General features: G+C 42.9%; 2 protein-coding genes across 2 annotated transcripts in view; one reads left to right on the top strand and one right to left on the bottom strand.

Moving 5' to 3' along the window:
* LOC132096980 (guanylate-binding protein 6-like) overlaps positions 1-19154 on the top strand; it is a 41365-nt gene that overhangs the window by 11382 nt on the left and 10829 nt on the right. The gene's annotated exons all lie outside the window — the stretch shown is intronic.
* Positions 3589-7276, bottom strand: LOC132096183 (guanylate-binding protein 1-like). The gene is made up of 10 exons (XM_059501423.1): positions 7061-7276; positions 6847-6974; positions 6656-6765; positions 6371-6573; positions 6001-6246; positions 5758-5906; positions 4995-5126; positions 4511-4723; positions 4313-4415; positions 3589-4119 (listed from the first exon to the last, which is right to left on the bottom strand). The coding sequence occupies exons 1-10, from the start codon at positions 7248-7250 to the stop codon at positions 3722-3724; spliced, it is 1872 nt and encodes a 623-aa protein (XP_059357406.1). The 5' UTR covers positions 7251-7276; the 3' UTR covers positions 3589-3721.

Below are 19154 nucleotides of genomic sequence, written 5' to 3'. Positions count from 1 at the left end.
GTTCTGTGTGGGTCCTTGCACCCCAAGGTAGTGATGGGGACAGTATACTGTCAACAAGCACCGTCCTTCGGATGAGACAACTCTCTGTGGTCAGTAAAAATCCCAGGATGTCTTTCGAAAAAGAGTAGAGGTGTGATCTTGGCATCCTGGCTAAATTTGCCCATTGTCCTCTGACCATCATGGCCTCCTAACAATCCCCATATCTACTGATTGGCTTCATCACGCTGTCTCCTCTCCACCAGTAAGCTGGTGTGTGGTGGGTGTTCTGGCAAACTATGGCTGCCATCACATCATCCAGGTGGATGCTGCACACTGGTGGTGGATGAGGAGATACCCCTGACTATGTAAAGCGCTTTGAGTGTCTAGAAAAGTGCTATATAAATGTAAGGAATTATTATTATGAATGGAACACTTGGCTGTTTTCCATATAGCTACAGTAAACCATTTAGAGGAGCAAGGTTGCCACGCAGCTAAAATGTGATTTACAGTTGCATTTTCTTTTCTAAATTGGCTTCTAAACGTTTCATTATGTAATTGGCATGATACAGTTTTACCTAACTAATAATAATAAAATGTTATATTTGAACTCTCCTGAACTCATCATGACTAAACTGTGAGGAGGCTTTTGTTACCACAAATTTACGGCCAGGATAGGTCAAACTGAAGGCTCATGAATGATAGGAGCAGTAGGCATGTCATCGGAGACCTTATGACTTCTGTCTATCGCTGATGTTAGCAATTTGTATGGGAAAGGACTAAAGTGGACTAAGCTTCTTGTCATAAGCAAGCAGTAGGCAGCAGGAAAAACTAAATTAATGAAAAAATCAATATTTGTGATCAGATTTTAATTATAAACATTGCCTAAATTTAGTGATCACTTAAAATTGGAGTCAGATTGAAAATGGAGCTATACTAAAATTAACACTAAATCTTGATAAATTCAGAAGCAAGTAAAAGAAAAAATACGCGTTAAAAACCTTCGACCAGGCTGCTGGATTCTGCTTCTTGGGCTAGTGGGTGGATTCTTACACTACTATGTTGTTTTTTAGATTTTAAAGGGTTCATGAGACGTTGCTAAAAAGAACATTTGGTGTAATGCAATGTGTTTATGTGGTTTAAGGTTAAAAAAACATTAGTTTCCACATAATGTACATTACTGTTGCTCCCCTATGTCCCGCCTTTCTCAAATGCATCAATTTTTTCAAAACTCATCGTTCTGAAAGTGAAAAAAAAAGTGAAAGTGAAGTGACATTCAGCCAAGTATGGTGACCCATACTCAGAATTTGTGCTCTGCATTTAACCCATCCGAAATGCACACACACAGAGCAGTGAACACACACACACACACTGTGAGCACACACCCGGAGCAGTGGGCAGCCATTTATGCTGCGGCGCCCGGGGAGCAGTTGGGGGTTCGATGCCTTGCTCAAGGGCACCTAAGTCGTGGTATTGAGGGTGGAGAGAGCACTGTACATGCACTCCCCCCACCCACAATTCCTGCCGGCCCGGGACTCGAACTCACAACCTTTCGATTGGGAGTCCGACTCTCTAACCATTAGGCCACGACTTCCCTTGAAAGGCGAGGTGTACACTGATTGGCCAGCTATCCAGTGCTTTGTGATTGGCTGAATTCCTCAAGAGTGTGACGGAAAAGTTATGTTCCTTACCATACTGTGATGCCATCTCCCAGCACGATGAGACAAAACCAATAAAATCCATTACAAACGAGGCATTTGTTGCATCCAGTGGGGACATAATTACTGTTTATAATGGCTTATACTGCCTTTTTACGTGTTAAGGCAGTAAAGGCAGTAAAACCTGAATGGAGATTCAAGCAATGGATGGAATGTTATATACTGTAAGCCACAATTAACAAAGCAAACAGGAGATTTGCAATGGAGAATTCTCTATGGAGCCATTGCAGTTAATTCCTTTATTTCTGTTTTGGATTCCAATAATAACCCTGGTTGTCCCTTCTGTTTTCAAAAAGAAACCGTTTTCCATGCTTTCATGTACTGTTTAAGACTCAAACCTGTATTTGTGTTGGTTCAAGAAATGTGTGTCAAGTTAAATGAGAGTGTCTTTCCTGAAACCTTTATCTTTGGTTTTAAGTATGCGCAGCAAAAAATTAGTGTGTTTCAATTACTGAATGTTATTCTTGGGCAAGCGAAATTGGTGATTTATATGAGTAGGGAAACTAGAGCAAGGGTGCAATGATGATGTGGTTATGGCTTTTAGGTCTTTACTCAAAGCCAGAATACTGATTGACTTTAATTTTTATAATGCCATGAATGATCTTTCCACTTTTAAATTTAAATGGTGCAGTCATGATCTGTCATGTACAATAACTGAAGATTTTTTAGTTTTTTGTTATTGAGTGTTTTTACTAAATATTTGATTGGGGTAAATGTAACGATCTGTTTTGGGTTATTTTTGAATAAAATAAAATCATTGTTTCAAAGTAATCTTACAGGAAAATAAAGCGATGCAAACAAAACTAAATTCTGTAAAGCAGCTCTAAATAAGACAATAGCAAACATTCAATTATTCAGTTGAAGTCAGTTCATTGTTGATTCAGTTTGGTTCAATAACAGTAGATTTAATCAATAAGTTAAATCAATATATAAAATATTAATGTCATCATCCAGCTCAGTTCAGTTCTCATCCAATAGTCCATGTGTCCGAAATCAAATACTTGCCTAATATCTAGTGTGCAAAAAACAAAACCAACAACAACAACAAAAACAGCATGTGAGGCAAGTACATTTACATTCATTTATTTAGCTTTTAACCAAAGCACATTACAATTGAGGAATACAACAAGTGATTCATCATAAAGAGACAAATAAACACAGGAAGTGCTAGTAATACAGTAGTAATAAAGTTTCAGGCATTGTTCAGATTAGTACAAGCTAGACAAAGAGAGATTAGGGAAAGAGAAAGCAAAGTTGTGGGGTTTTTTTTAGAATTAAGTCAAATGGTGATGAAGAGATGAGTTTTCAGCTATTGCTTGAAAATTCAGCATTCTGAGTAGAGGGGGGAAGATCATTCCACCAGACAGGAATGATAAAAGAAAATGTTCAGGAGAGTTATTTTGTGCCTCGCTGTGTCATTTGTAGATCTCAAGACTTCTGGAGGGGATGTAGATTCTCAAAAGTATGTGGAAGTAGGCAGGTTAGCTGTTGGCTGCAGCTGTTCTATATGCAAGCATCAATGTCTTGAACTTAATGCAAGCTGCAAGTGGTAGCCAGTGCAGGGAGATAAAGAGAGGTGTGACATGGGCCCATTAAAGACCAGATGTGCCTCTGTATTCTGAATCATTTGTAGAGGTTTGATTGTCCATGATGGAAAACCAGCCAGAAGAGTATTTCAGCAGTCCAGCCTAGAAATGACAAGGGCCTGGACAAGATATTGTGCAGCATGCTCCGTAAGGAAGGGCCTGATAGTATATCAGAATTCATAGCATTTGAAAAACAGTAAGTGAAAAGTACCCAGACAACCTACTAAATCCAGTGAGATTCAGAAGTGTCCCCCAAACCAATAGGCAAAAATGGCAAAGAACCAAAACTCACATCACCAGCAAACCTTTATTACACAGTATACAGTACATTAAGTATGTGAATTAGGGAAAAACAGTCCTACTAACTAAAATCTACTTTGTGTCTTTTAAGCTATATGAATAAATCAATATGTGATGCAAAAGTGATTTGCATGGAAAAGGTCATTTTACATTTTTAAGTCCTTTCATCATCACTTTGTAATTAAGGAAAGTTGGAAGGATTTCTGCCACAGCTCCTATAAGAGGCATCACATATTCCTTCATAAAACCACCAGAACTTTCTTTCTCTTTTTTTAGATTTGTTATCTCTTCATTCAGGAGATCAGCTTTCTCCTTCATGTCTTTCTTTATCATCTCCTCCCGCTCCATCATCTTGCTCTCAATGGCTCGGTCCATCTCCTGCTGCTGCTGCTGCAGCTCCTGGTTGAACTTCTCCTGCATCTGCCTTATTTGGTCCTTCTGCCGCTCTTTCTCTGCCTGCATCATTCGTTCACTCTCAATGCGTTTCTCCTCTTCCTCTTTCAACTGCTGTTTCAGTAGAGCACTCCTTTCCTGTTCCTCTGTAAGTCAACACAAAAAACTAAAAACATGTGAAATATGATGTTACTACCAAACCTCCACCTAAACTCCAAGTTGACCTAGGGATGCTCTTGAGTACCAATTTGGGGTTTTGGGTTTATTCAATTATAAATGCTCCAGGATGAAATGAAGTGTAACGAATTATAAGTATTCATTAGGTTGGTAAAGATTTACCTTCAATCTTTCTGTCATTTTCAGTGAGTTTTGTGTCCATGTGGAGGATGCTTTTTGCTTCTGGTCCTCGCTCATTCAGAAACTCATTCAGCACAGCCTCAGCCTGCATATTAACATACATTATTAACTTTCACTGTATAGACAGCTCATCCCCTTATGTATATTCAAAGCATAATTTCACAAAAACATGGTCCTCACCGATACACCTTTGTTGGGTTCTCTGCGGTACTGTTCAACAATGGCATCTCGGTCTCTTTTATAAAGTTCATATCCTCCAGACTGACTGTACACTCCATCCTGCAGCCGTTTATTCATGTCAGAGAACAGATTCTTCAGCAAATCTTTGCACTTTCTCTCTGATGCCATCTCATTCTCTTCCAGCAGGCCTGCATAGTGCATATCTATGTCTTCCTAAACATGCATTCACACACATACATGCATCACCTAAACAAGTTGGAAAAGTCTATACTACCATAGCTGAATTACAGTTTAAGGAATGACGATCTGTGCACCTCTTCAGCTTTCTGAAGATAAATTAGATTTTTTTTTCCTTGCACACCTAAACACTTCAACTATCTATCATTTCAAATAATTGACAATGAAACAAGGCTTTGCATATTTTTACAAATTATATATATAAAAAAAACGCTGCATTATTGTGAGAGGTGCATTTGAAACTTACCCTCAGTTTGTTAATGTATTCTCCTTTTTCATCTTTAAAGGAGCATTTCATAAACTCAGCGATGGCCAGACTGCTGAACTTCTGGTGCTCTGAGGAAATATCATCCACACCTACTGGGAACTTGTTCTTCACCTGGAAAGAATTAGCAGCATGCTTCATCACTGAATGGCTGTAGTAATTCGGCTCAGTTTCAAAAAATTAATAACTAAAAAATAAAAGCTTTATTTATTGGCTGAATATTATCAAATAAGCAACAACAAAAAACACACACACACACATCAATGGAAAAACTCAAACAGGATGCTCTGATCATGAAAATACTGATCATGAAAATGAAAAAGGCACCACACCTAGGCTCCAAAAATACAAAAATGTAACTATTACATAGGTGACACTTCAAACACGCAGTCTGATCAGTCTGATAAAGAGCCTGCATGCTCGAAATGTCAGCTATGTGACAGTCTGTGATTACATTTATGGAGCCTAGGTGTGCCGACCTTTTTCTGTTTTTATGCTGAATAATATCATAATATCGTGTGTGTGTGTGTGTGTGTGTGTGTGTGTGTGTATTATTTCATGTAATGTTATATTAATCAAATAACAGTTGCTTTTACACAAAAAAAAACACTAAAGCCAAGCTAAAGAAACTTTAGATTAGTAAAGCATAGTTTGATGAGTAACTGCACTGATTGAATATATGAGATAATGTGTCATAGTGAATATATGAGATGTGTCACGGTGAATAAATGAGAATGTGTCATACCTTTTCCATTCCAGTCTGATATGTTTTTAAAGCTTCTTGAACAGCGGTCTTGTTCTCTAGATTTGCAAGAGTGACAACTGCATTTTCCAGACAGGGCACCTTACCACTTTTGATTGTGTCTACATAAATCTCCACCAGATGTCCGAGCACTGACAACACACACAAACAGATTTTACTTGCAATTATAAAACCATATGGGTCTGAACACAACATTTTCTCAATATTAAACTGGTAATCACTCACATTTGCCAGTAACTCTGTGTCCTCCTTTCACGGTTTTAACAACACTATTGTGAAAGATGTTGTCACAAAAACGCCCCGTGACCTGTAGAAAATCAGGTACAAGGTCCTGTTCTTGCAAGCTTTCTAAGCATTTCATATTTTGAGGTGAGGCTGGAGAAGGGAAAACGAAACACTTCCTGGGGGACGGGAAATAGTTTCGGATGCACTGACGAGGCAGGTTGTAGTCACTGACTTTCTTGCCAAAACCTTTTAGGAGAAAATAACATTTTTACCAAATTGCAGTAAGAAAAAATGTATTTTGCCAGTCTTCAGTCACTGTTTATTTACATATGTTTCAAATTCTAGCAATGTTTAAGTCTCTCTTAAATACCTTTCTTGAGCTGAAGGGCAAATTCAAGGTAATCGTCCTCAGTCACCCTCTTTCCGTTAATTTCCAATTCCAAGGTGAAATCTCTCACGACCCAGGTGAATGATGGGAAAAACTGCACAAACTTACAATCCTCTTCTTCCTCCTCATCAGCTGCTGCTTCTGTCGATCTGATCTTGATCTGCTCAGTGAGCTCAACAACGTAGCTGCAGCACATTAAGAAATAACATCTTATAAAGTGTATGCTTGTATGTGAAAGAGGAAGTGGGTTATTTGATTAAAGGATACTGCAGCTTTTCCACTGCAGAGTTATCAATAGTGCCACGGCTGTTGTACACCAATGTGCTGCTGAGCAGAACAGCCAGACAGAAGATCCAGCTGTCATTCTTAGAGTCTCCCTGAAACACACAGTCTTCAGATCAAATCATCCACAACATATATCAACAAGACTAAGTCTACAACTTTATTCTTGTCCTCACTTTGGCCACGTCACCAAGTCCCTCTGTATCCAGCAGCACTAGAGTGTGTCCTTCTTTTTTAGGGTGAGGGACACACCACATCCAGATGCCTTTGGTCTTCGACTCAATAGTATTGCCGAGAGCAAAGCCTGAGACAACCATGTTTTTTATTATTAGAATTAGCATGAAGCTAATATGTACACATTAGGCTGGCATGTCTAGACAGTTCTCTCACCGGACTGTTGTCCAGCCAGGCGGTTCATCAGGTACGACTTCCCTGTACGGTAGAGTCCCACCACAGACACCACCACCACCGGCTCATTGATCCTGCTCAGGAACTCAACAGCGTCCTTACAGACACAGAGTGATCCATTCACATTCTCCACCAAACATATGGGTGAAGACATTAGTCCGGCTTTAGACATGCTGGCTCTCTCTAGCTCTTCCTGTTTGTTAAAGGAAAAATATATTTGGTTACTGCAAATAGAATATTGTAAACAATAATGTATAAAAACCTACACTACATACAAAAAAACAACTAATTCTTCTATTATTAACTTCCAAAAAACAGTATGAAATGGTCACTGATAGGCAACTGTCATTAAGGTCCCTCACATGCTTTATTACTTTACTAGAATTATAATTTTAGCTAGTTAGTAAGATATTTGCATGACTATATACAGTATACATATATTGATTAAAAAAAGGCAAATGTTGATTATTTTTTTGTCTAAGATTTTAAATACTCAAAAGACAAAAAGGAGAAAGCTAATAATAGTGCCATGCAGCGGATGAGTGAGCGTGATTTCACCAAGTACAACATGTTTCTGGATCAACATCCTTGTTGATCCTGGAACAACATTCCAATCAGCCAATCATAACTGAGATATAACTTTTCAGGAAATATCTGTTTTAGGCTTAAAATCAGGGTTAGGTGCTTCTACATGTCACAGTGTCTGGGTTGTGTTCCCTGGGTTTCCACTAGGTGTCCTCCGGTTCCCACGGTGTGTATCATATTATCACTTCCTGTCTCCTTATTTGGTCACCTTCCTCCTTGTTTAGTTAATTGATTGTTCCCCACCTGTCTCCAGTTTCCCCATTATCCTTTTGTGTATTTATACCCGGTCTGTCTGAGTCTTTGTCACGGAGTCTTTGTTTAATGTTTATAGTTATTCACGTCCGTCGCGCCTTGCCTTGCCTTGCCTTGCCTTGCCTTGCCTTGCCTTGCCTTGCCTTGCCTTGCCTTGCCTTGCCTTGCCTTGCCTTGCCTTGCCTTCGTGTCTTGTTTATGTTTGGTTTGGATATTCTGGTTTTGACCCTGCCTGGACTGTTTACCCCTTTGGATTACACTTTAATAAATGACTTACTTGCAATTGGTTCTATCTCCATGCCTCATTGGATCCCTGCGGTGACAGAAGGACTCCGTCTCACTAGGAACCAGCGGTATGTCGTTTTTCCGTTCCCCAGCCAAGATGGCGGAGCGGTGAACCAAGTACCTTCGGTTGATCGCCCTCCACCAAGAGGGCAATGAAGTGGGGGCCCTGGCTCAGGTGTTCTGGTCCCTGGCCGAGGGCATGGGTTACAACGATGCGGCCCTAAAGGACTATTTTATTGGCGGGCTGGATGATCCAGTGTCTCAGGAGGAGATGGCGCAGTTAAAAACACTTCAATTCTGGGAATTCGTGCGCTACCTGCAGCATCGGCTTCGGTGGGATGCCCCAGCCACTTCTGTCTCTTCCGGCGGGGTGGTCGTCAGCCCAGCACCACTGCCCAGGATGGCAACCAGCCAAGCGCCACAACCCAAGATGGCCGCCAGTCCAGCACCAATGCCCAAATTGGCCACCGGTCCAGCGCCACAGTACAAGATGGCCGCCAGCGCAGCGCCAATGCCCAAATTGGCCACCGGTCCAGCGACACAGTACAAGATGGCCGCCAGTCCAGCGCCACAACCCCAGATGCCCGCCAGCCCAGCACCACAGTACAAGATGGCCACCTGTCCAGAGTCATGGCCCAAGATGGCTGCTTGCCCAGAGCCGCTGCAAAGGATGAGAGTCTCAGCTGACCCTCCGGAGTCGAGTCAGGTGCCGGTTGACCCTCCAGAGTCGAGTCAGGTGCCGGTTGACCCTCCAGAGTCGAGTCAGGTGCCGGTTGACCCTCCAGAGTCGAGTCAGGTGCCGGTTGACCCTCCAGAGTCGAGTCAGGTGCCGGTTGACCCTCCAGAGTCGAGTCAGGTGCCGGTTGACCCTCCAGAGTCGAGTCAGGTGCCAGTTGACCCTCCAGAGTCGAGTCAGGTGCCGGTTGACCCTCCAGAGTCGAGTCAGGTGCCAGTTGACCCTCCAGAGTCGAGTCAGGTGCCAGTGAACTCTCCAGAGTCGAGTCAGGTGCCAGTGAACTCTCCAGAGTCGAGTCAGGTGCCAGTGAACTCTCCAGAGTCGAGTCAGGTGCCAGTGAACTCTCCAGAGTCAGGGCTAGTCACCGCTGATCCTCCAGAGTCCGGGCTAGTCACCGCTGATCCTCCAGAGTCAGGGCTAGTCACCGCTGATCCTCCAGAGTCAGGGCTAGGTACCATGGACTTTCCAGAGATTAGGCTGGTCACCGTTGACCTTTCAGAGTCAAGTCAAGTCACCGGTGATCTTCAAGGACTGAGTCAAGTCACCGGTGATCTTCAAGGACTGAGTCAAGTCACCGGTGATCTTCAAGGACTGAGTCAAGTCACCGGTGATCTTCAAGGACTCAGTCAAGTCACCGGTGATCTTCAAGGACTCAGTCAAGTCACCGGTGATCTTCAAGGACTGAGTCAAGTCACCGGTGATCTTCAAGGACTGAGTCAAGTCACCGGTGATCCTCAAGAACAAAGGCAAGTCACCGGTGATCCTCAAGAACAAAGGCAAGTCACCATTGATCTTCAAGAACAAAGGCAAGTCACCATTGATCTTCATGAACAAAGGCAAGTCACCATTGATCTTCATGAGCAGTGTCAGGCCAGCACCAATCTTCTGGAGACCAGTAAGGACACCAGGGAATTACTAGAGTTTCGTCGTCCCGTTGGTCCAGCCGCACGGAGGTCTGCTCCGCCTTGGGGGGCTCTGGTCCTGACCACATGGCTGTGGTGGTCTTCTGCTCCGCCCTGGAGGACTCTGGCTTCGTCCACAAGGACGTGGTGGTCTTCTGCTCCGCCCTGGGGGGCTTCCGTCCTGACCACACGGTTGTGATGGTCTTCTGCTCCACCCAGGGGGGCTTCCGTCCTGACCACACGGTTGTGATGGTCTTCTGCTCCGCCTTGTGGGGCTCTCGTCCTTACCACATGGCTGTGGTGGTCTTCTGCTACGCCCTGGGGGGCTTCCGCCTTGACCACAGGGGAGTGGTGGTCTTCTGATCCGCCCTGGGGGGCTTCCGCCCTGACCACACGGTTGTGGTGGTCTTCCGCTCCGCCCTGGAGGACTCTGGCCTCGACCACAAGGACGTGGTGGTCTTCTGCTCTGCCCTGGGGGGCTTCATGTTGTTTTTTGCTTTTTGTTTTTGTGTTAATTTCTGTCCCTGTTCCTTTCTGTTAGTCTGGCCCTCCGTCCCTCCCCCTGAACCTCCTCCGGTCCTCCTCCCTCCTGGTCTTCCTGTTTTGTGTTTACATTCTGGTGCCTGTTCCCCATGTTTTTCTTTGCTGACCCTCCGTCCCTCCCCCTGAGCCTCCACCTGTCCGCCTCCCTCCTGGTCTCTGATCTGTGTCTGTCTGGGAGCCGCTCCGTAGAGGGGGGGTACTGTCACAGTGTCTGGGTTGTGTTCCCTGGGTTTCCACTAGGTGTCCTCCGGTTCCCACGGTGTGTATCATATTATCACTTCCTGTCTCCTTATTTGGTCACCTTCCTCCTTGTTTAGTTAATTGATTGTTCCCCACCTGTCTCCAGTTTCCCCATTATCCTTTTGTGTATTTATACCCGGTCTGTCTGAGTCTTTGTCACGGAGTCCTTGTTTAATGTTTATTGTTATTCACGTCCGTCGCTTCTTGCCTTGCCTTGCTTTACCTTGTCTTCGTGTCTTGTTTATGTTTGGTTTGGATATTCTGGTTTTGACCCTGTCTGGACTGTTTACCCCTTTGGATTACCCTTTAATAAATGACTTACCTGCAATTGGTTCTATCTCTGTGCCTCATTGGATCCCTGCCGTGACACTACACCCTTGTTAAACAGCTATCATTTCCCACTGATTTTAGGAATACATTATGGATAGGATTAGGTTTAGGGGTAGGGATTGAGTTAAATCTATATTTTTAATAATAATGTTGATCCAGGAACATGTCATACTTGGCAAAATCACGGCGACCGCAGGGGATGTTAAATAAAAAAATAAACAAATTCCTCTGGCTTCAAATATGTATTTATTTATTTGCATTATCAATTTTACATGGTTTATTAAAAAATTAAACATATTCATCAGGAAGTCAGGTTTGAGACCTTCATGAGCATGGCCACAATCACTGCCCACTTACAGTTATGGATTTGCAGCCCACTGCCCACATATACAATATGACTATATTATGCATTTATTTACTTATTTATACAACAGCAATAATACACTAAACAGGTAAATTACACAGTATTTTTTAAATTATACAGTATTTTTATGGTGAAGTTATGCAACTAATACATTCAGCATGAGAGTTTGATTGACAGACGATCTGACCAATCATAACACCAAATACGCCATCTTGTCCAACAGAAATCAGACAGGAGAGTGGATTAAAGGGGTCATATGATGCAATTTCAAGTTTTCCTTTCTCTTTGGAATGTAACAAGCTGATTGTGCATAGATAAGATCCCTGAAGTTCCAAAGACTAAAGTCTCAAAACCAAAGAGATATTCTTTATCAAGGTTAAGACTCTGCCACGCCCTCCTAAAAATGTTAATTCAAACACGCCCCTATAAGTCTACGCCACTATGTGGATATTAGGGATGTAACAATTCATCGATATTAAATCCATGCTTTGTTCTTAAAATGAAAGCAAACTAATTAAAAATCGAATACTGTCAAAGAAAAATACAAGTGCTCACTGCTCCTGACTAAATAACCGTTGTAATATAAAAAATTACTAATCGATTTAATTTATATAGTCAAGACTGAGCAGATTTTTTACATTTGATTAGACTTACATTTCTGTAGCGTACCTGAACATTTATTTTAGATTGAGCTGAAAAACCTAAAAAACACTTTATTGAACTTGTGTCTTTGTTGTCCTGTATTTATTTTCTGCTATTGCTATTGTTAAATTGATCGATATACTCCTGTATCGAATAGAATCGTAATCGTAGATATCGAAAAATATCGTATCACTGGGTATGAAAATCGATATTGTAATGTATCGTGATGAACCATTTGATTTACACCCCTAGTGGATTATGAAAAAGGGGCGTTACATTTCTGATGAGTGCTTGTGGTTTTCGGCCAATCACAATGCACTGGGTCAGTTGGCCAATCAGAGCAGACTGCGCTTGTCAGAAGGAGGGACTTTGTAGAAAACGATGTTTGAGAGAGGCGGGACCTACAATAATGTACAGTATTAAAGGAACACTCCGACTTTTTGGGACTTTAGCTTATTCACAGTATCACCCAGAGTTAGATAAGTCCATACATACCTTTTTCATTTCTGTGCGTTCTGTAAGTGTCATTTGACGCACCCACCGCTAGCCTAGCTTAGCACAAAGACTGGATGTAAATGGATACTGGTAGCATAGTAATCCCAATAAGTGACAAAATAATGCAAACATTTTCCTATTTACATGTTGTGATCTGTATAGTCACAGCGTGTACAAATAACAAGGCTATATGAGACAGAGACCATTTTTAATCGTATAAATACTGGGAACTATATTCTCACTAGGCGTAGGAGCACAGCTAACGTTACTTGGGCGGAGTGGCTACTTGGGCGGAGTGATTAGCGCTGCACAGGAGACGCCCTGTTGATAGTTCCGTAAACAAAACAAATGTGACTAACTAGCTAGACGTGACTTGTGATCATGGCTGACTTTGAGGAATTGTCAGACTCAGAGGAATTTTACTGTGTATCAAACCAAGATCCAGAACCATATAGTTTTGAGCCAGAATACACAGACGAGGAGTTACAAACTTTGGAAGCTGTAAGACGAAGGGAGAATCAGAACGAACATGGACTGGTGGTGTAAATGTGGAACATGACAACCTATGCCGACAGAAACCGAGTGCCTTTGTTGTAATGAATTGGACCGGGTATTACCATCAATGTCAAGGCTTGATGACAATCAAAATATTTGCGTCAATACTACGGAAGATTTCTCTGCCCTAATACACCCGGCAGTTGTCTTTTTTTCCCCATTGTGACAAGATCAACTGGAAGAAACGCCCCATGCCGAGTGAACCTAATGGTCAGCTATCCACCAAGTAAGTGGTTTTGTTATAATGATCATTCATAGTTCAATGAAATTTTAGTATAGCCATTGCATACAGTGTGTCACAATAATAACAATAAAGGGGATAGACGGAGCCCCTATTCACGTAATAGTGTCACTACTAAGGTTATATTACATTAGCATGGCACTGTTACAGTATGGCTAATGTTAGTCATCTCAAAACATAACGGAACACTTACCGCAGTAACAGGTGATCCAATTTGTCCTGTCTTTATTATCGATGGGATGGCTGTATCCTGTAGCACACGTTTCATGGTCCATGTGGCAACTTTCATTTTTCAAAATAGTCGTCTACAGTAAAATGTTCAGAGCAAACGAAATACTTCGTGATGGTGTTTACAGGTGTGTTTGGATCTATGTCGTTTATGAGTGTTTTTGGTTGGAATTCTATGAAACATCATAGTAATACCTGGTCTCCCCTGTTTATTGTCGCAGTTCTTTACAATACAGCGAACACCCATGATTGTACACTATAAATCTACTATCTAGTAATTGCTGACTCTATTACTCCAGCTCTGAGCGAACTCTCTTCTCCTCACCACGGCGCGTCTCGGGTGCTGCGCTAATCACTCCGCCCAAGTAGCCACTCCGCCCAAGTAACGTTAGCTGTGCTCCTACGCCTAGTGAGAATATAGTTCCCAGTATTTATATGATTAAAAATGGTCTCTGTCTCATATAGCCTTGTTATTTGTACACGCTGTGACTATACAGATCACAACATGTAAATAGGAAAATGTTTGCATTATTTTGTCACATATTGGAATTACTATGCTACCAGTATCCATTTACATCCAGTCTTTGTGCTAAGCTAGGCTAGCGGTGGGTGCGTCAAATAACACTTACAGAACGCACAGAAATGAAAAAGGCATGTATGGACTTATCTAACTCTGGGGAATACTGTGAATAAGCTAAAGTCCCAAAAAGTTGGAGTGTTCCTTTAAAGAAATAATGTGTTTTTTTTTACATTAAAGCATGTCAATATATTCCATTACACCAAAAACACAAAACAATGATCTATAATAATAATAATAATAATAATAATAATTCATTACATTTATATAGCGCTTTTCTATGCACTCAAAGCGCTTACATAGTCAGGGGGTATCTCCTCATCCACCACCAGTGTGCAGCATCCACCTGGATGATGCGACGGCAGCCATGGTGCGCCAGAACGCCCACCACACACCAGCTTACTGGTGGAGAGGAGACAGAGTGATGAAGCCAATCAGCAGATATGGGGATTGTTAGTAGGCCATGATGGTCAGAGGCCAATGGGCGAATTTAGCCAGGATGCCGAGGTCACACCTCTACTCTTTTCGAAAGACTTCCTGGGATTTTTAATGACCACAGAGAGTCAGGACCTCGGTTTAACGCCTCATCCGAAGGACGGTGCTTGTTGACAGTATAGTGTCCCCATCACTACACTGGGGCGCTAGGACCCACACAGACCACAGGGTGAGCACCCCCTGCTGGCCTCACTAGCACCTCTTCCAGCAGCAACCTAGTTTTCTCAGGAGGTCTCCCATCCAGGTACTGACCAGGCTCAGCCCTGCTTAGCTTCAGTGGGAAACCGGTCTTGGGCTCCAGGGTGATATGGCTGCCGGTGATATGGCTTTTTATTAAAAAAAAGCATCATATGACCCCTTTAACTTTGCTAGACTTGTACTGCATTCACGTGTCATTCACATGTTGTAATTACCACAACAGAGTGAGGGAACTATGACGTCATTTTGTAGGCAGATCGGATGTTAGCATGACATGGGTTCCTTCGACAAAAAGCATATAAGATTTTTCCATAGGCTTTTGGATTATCGCAAAAAAAAAAAAAAGCTCTGTGTTCAACCATAGTTCATTAAATTTACACGTTTTGTCCATCAAGATAATCTTCATAAAATAATTTAACTTGGATAAATTTTTAAGCCTGATAAAAAAAAAATTAAGCTTAACGTAGGCTATAAACGAACTACAGCATCACGGTCGCTCACCTTCAGCGTCACCACCACCATGCACAACTTTTTCAAACTTATTTTTAACATGTTCAGTGCATTATACATTTCAAAGTAAGGTGCATTAAAAGTCAATAAATCTCTGATTAATATCCATCCATCCATCTCCTTCCGCTTATCCGGGGCCGGGTCGTGTGGGCAGCAGTTTAAGCAGAGACGCCCAGACTTCCCTCTCCCTAGACACTTCCTCCAGCTCTTCCAGGGGGATACCGAGGCGTTCCCAGGACTGCCGAGAGACATAGTCCCTCCAGCGTGTTCTCCGTCTTCCCCGGGGCCTACTCCCGGTGGGACGTGCCCGGAACACCTTCCCAGGAAGGCGTCCAGGAGGCATTCGGAACATTGGCTGGCTCCTCTCGATGTGGAGGAGCAGCGGCTCTACTCTGAGCTCCTCCCGAGTGGCAGAGCTCCTCACCCTATCTCTAAGGTAGAGCCCAGCCACCCTGCGGAGAAAGCTCATTTCAGCCATCACCCAGGTGGATGCTGCACACTGGTGGTGGATGAGGAGATACCCCCTGACAATGTAGAGCGCTTTGAGTGCCTAGAAAAGCACTATGTAATTGTAATGAATTATTATTATTAATATAAAAATGCGGGAAACTACTAATTGGTTATTCTACAATTAATTGTATTAAAAATTATACTACGACTGGAAAATACTGTAAATCAACAAACTGTTCCCATTTGGATGTTTCCTATTAAAGATTGTTACTGGCAGTTGTAAAACACACGACATTAAATTTGTATGTTACTGCGAAATATTGCACAACACTGAAAGCGTTTTAGGTTAAAAAAAAAAAAAATTACTAATTTTATAAATGTATTGTTTGCTGTCTGTAATTATTAATGATGTTGTTAAATGTGTTATTGCTAACAAATTAAATAATAACAGTATGAACACATATGAACACATATAACATGTTTTTATGTTATAGTATCTATTTCCCCCTTTTTAGAGCAGTAATAACTTTCTTTAACAGCGCCGCCATTCTTCTCTGGTTCTGTGTGAGTTCCGGCGGTCACATGGTACAAGCCGTAGCTCTCAGAAAACTACCAGTTTATAAGTTGTATGAGTTCTACAAAACGGGACTTGCTTTTAAAGTTTGTATCTTGTAATTATGGTAATTAAGATATGACATAAATGCATAAGATCCTCTGATCTTATGATGTGTATTGACATCTTTGTCCGGCTGAACCAAGATGTTCATGTTTATGTTCATGCATAAATAGTAAAGAGGAAGAGATGATCGGTCAAGTGCCACTTGAACTGAGGCAGTACAGAGCCATAAAACTGTATTTATCAATTAAATAAATAATAATAATAATAATAATAAAAAATAAATTTTGTTACCTAGTTTTCCTACCACAAGAACCTGTGGCAGAGTGCATGGCTTGTCGAAAGTACCAACAGTTATTAAGGGGTAGCGGTCTCACGTCGATTTTCTCACACTCTCTCAAATGAATGCAAGAGCAGTTCAGTTAAAACTGTAATAATACAGATTTGGCAACCTCTCCAGTGCATATTTGTGTTTGTGCTCTGAAAACTTTAAAACGTTTCTTTTTACAAGGTGTTTTTGTAGCGTTGAGTGATGTAGCCAATCACAGACATATCTGTTGATTTCTTGAACACCTCTGATTGGCCACTGCTGTTTAAAACACTGGATTTTTTTAAGACTACACAGAAGTTCTGCATTCTCATAAATTCTCTCATTGTAACAAAGTTTAACATCTCGGTTATGTATGTAACCTTGGTTCCCTGAATAGGGAACGAGATGCTGCGGTGACGTCACCACGTATGGGAACACCTTCGGTGTGACGAATCTCTGAAGCCCTATACCATCCCGCCAATCCTATTGGCCAAATAGCGCGTGGCACCGCCCATGCATGCGTACGCATATATATACCTGGTGCCGTGCGCCATTTAACTCAGATTTCATGACTGAAGAAGAAGAATGCTATCAAGGTATGGCACGGTTATGGTATAGCGTTCCCATACGTGGTGACGTCACCGCAGCATCTCGTTCCCTATTCAGGGAACCAAGGTTACATACGTAACCGAGATGTTCCCTTTCATAGGTCACTTCGATGCTGCGGTGACGTCACCACGTATGGGAACGCTATACCATAACGCCTGACGTACCTGATAGATGGGATCCAAGGAAGCATCTGCTCAAGCGGAGAGAACCCAGGAGCCAGGAGCCATCCTCATATCCAGACTGTAAGACTTGATAAAAGCGCTCGGTGAGGAACAGCCTGCTTCAGCACAGATATCATCCATAGAAGATCCACTGAGAAAGGCTTGAGAAGAAGCCACAGCTCTCGTGGAATGACTTTTTACTCCTAAGGTCGAAGCAAGCCCGCGCGCCTCATAGGCTAAGGATATTGCCTCTACCAGCCAATGGAACATGCGCCGTTTTGTAACTGCATGGCCTTTATTCTTATGTCCAAAACAGACAAACAGCTGGTCAGACTCACGCCATGGGGCAGTACGATCCACATAAGTCTTTAAAGTTCTCACAGGGCAAAGACTTAGATCTCCAGACTCCGCCTCAGCAGGGGATAAAGCCTCCAGGACCACCTGCTGAAAGCAAAAGGGATTAGATGCAACCTTAGGGACATAATTAGGCCTAGGTCGCAACAACACTTTCACAGAGCCCGGTGCAAACTCCATGCACGAGGCTGAGACAGAGAGAGCCTGTAAATCCCCAACTCTCTTAAGGGAGGATAAAGCCATAAGAAGAAGTGTCTTCAGAGTCAGGATTTTATCCGATACAGTTTCCAGGGGCTCAAATGCCCTGACAAACCATGCAGCACAATGGATAAATCCCATGAAGGAACTCGCACAGGGCGGAAAGGTCTCAGCTGCCGCGCACCCTGTATGAAACGAGAAACCAGTGGATGACGACCCACTGAGACACCACCTATATACTCGTGGTAAGCTGAAATAGCTGCCACATAAAGCTTCAGGGTGGCTGGTGTCACTCAATCCGAAAAACGGTCCTGAAGAAAGCCACTGGGCAGTAAACTGGATCCATATTATGAGTTTCACACCATGTCGTAAACAGTCTCCACTTGAAAGCATATAAGCGTCTCATAGAAGCTGCTCTAGAGTTCAGTATAGTCTCGCTGGTTTCAACAGAAAGACCGGGACATATTAACTCACTCCGCTCAGAGGCCACGCCCACAGTTTCCACAGATCTGGCCTCGGGTGCCAAATCAGTCCCTGTGCTTGCGATAATAAATCCTGTCTGAGGGGAATCTCCCACGGAGAGCCCGCTAACAGATTGATCAGATCCGCAAACCACGGCTGTGTGTGCCACCGCGGAGCCACCAGCAGCAGCTGTTCCACTCTGTCCAGCCGTATTCTGCATAATACCGCTGGGATCAGACGAATTGGGGGAAACGCATACAAACTGGTCCTGGGCCAGTTGTGAGCTAACGCATCCAAACCCAGGGGCGATGGAGGGCATAGGGAGAACCATAGCGGGCAATGCGTAGTCGTGCTCGATGCGAATAAATCCACTTTCGCTTCTCCGAAAATCCGCCATAGGTGATTCACCGTCTGAGGGTGCAATCTCCATTCCCCCTGCTCCAGAATCTGTCTGGATAGTAAATCCGCTCCGAAGATCAGTCGTCCGGGGATATGAACAGCCCGGATCGACAGAAATTTGTTGCGAGACCAAAGAAGAATACGTCTCGCCAGCCTGCACAGGGGGCGAGAGCATAATCCTCCCTGATGATTCAGGTACGACACGAATGCTGTGTTGTCTGATCTGAGAAGCACATGACAGCCGATCAGCAGACTCAAAAAATACTGGAGAGCCAGAAAGACCGCCAGTAATTCCAATTTGTTTATGTGCCAGCTGCGTTGTGCCGCTGTCCACACTCC

Source organism: Carassius carassius, chromosome 20 (genome assembly GCF_963082965.1).
Source record: "Carassius carassius chromosome 20, fCarCar2.1, whole genome shotgun sequence".
In the NCBI taxonomy this organism is placed as follows: Eukaryota; Metazoa; Chordata; class Actinopteri; order Cypriniformes; family Cyprinidae; genus Carassius; species Carassius carassius.
Note: the sequence above shows the minus strand (reverse complement) of the source record. Positions and strands in the feature narration are given on the sequence as shown.

Excerpts from the sequence above, each read along its gene's own strand:
- LOC132096183 (XM_059501423.1), bottom strand. The coding sequence starts at position 7,250 with ATGTCTAAAGCCGGACTAATGTCTTCACCCATATGTTTGGTGGAGAAT. Across the intron at positions 6,766-6,846 it reads GACTTGGTGACGTGGCCAAA|GGAGACTCTAAGAATGACAG; the intron begins GTGAGGACAAGA and ends TGTGTGTTTCAG. Across the intron at positions 4,120-4,312 it reads AAATGACAGAAAGATTGAAG|AGGAACAGGAAAGGAGTGCT; the intron begins GTAAATCTTTAC and ends GTTGACTTACAG.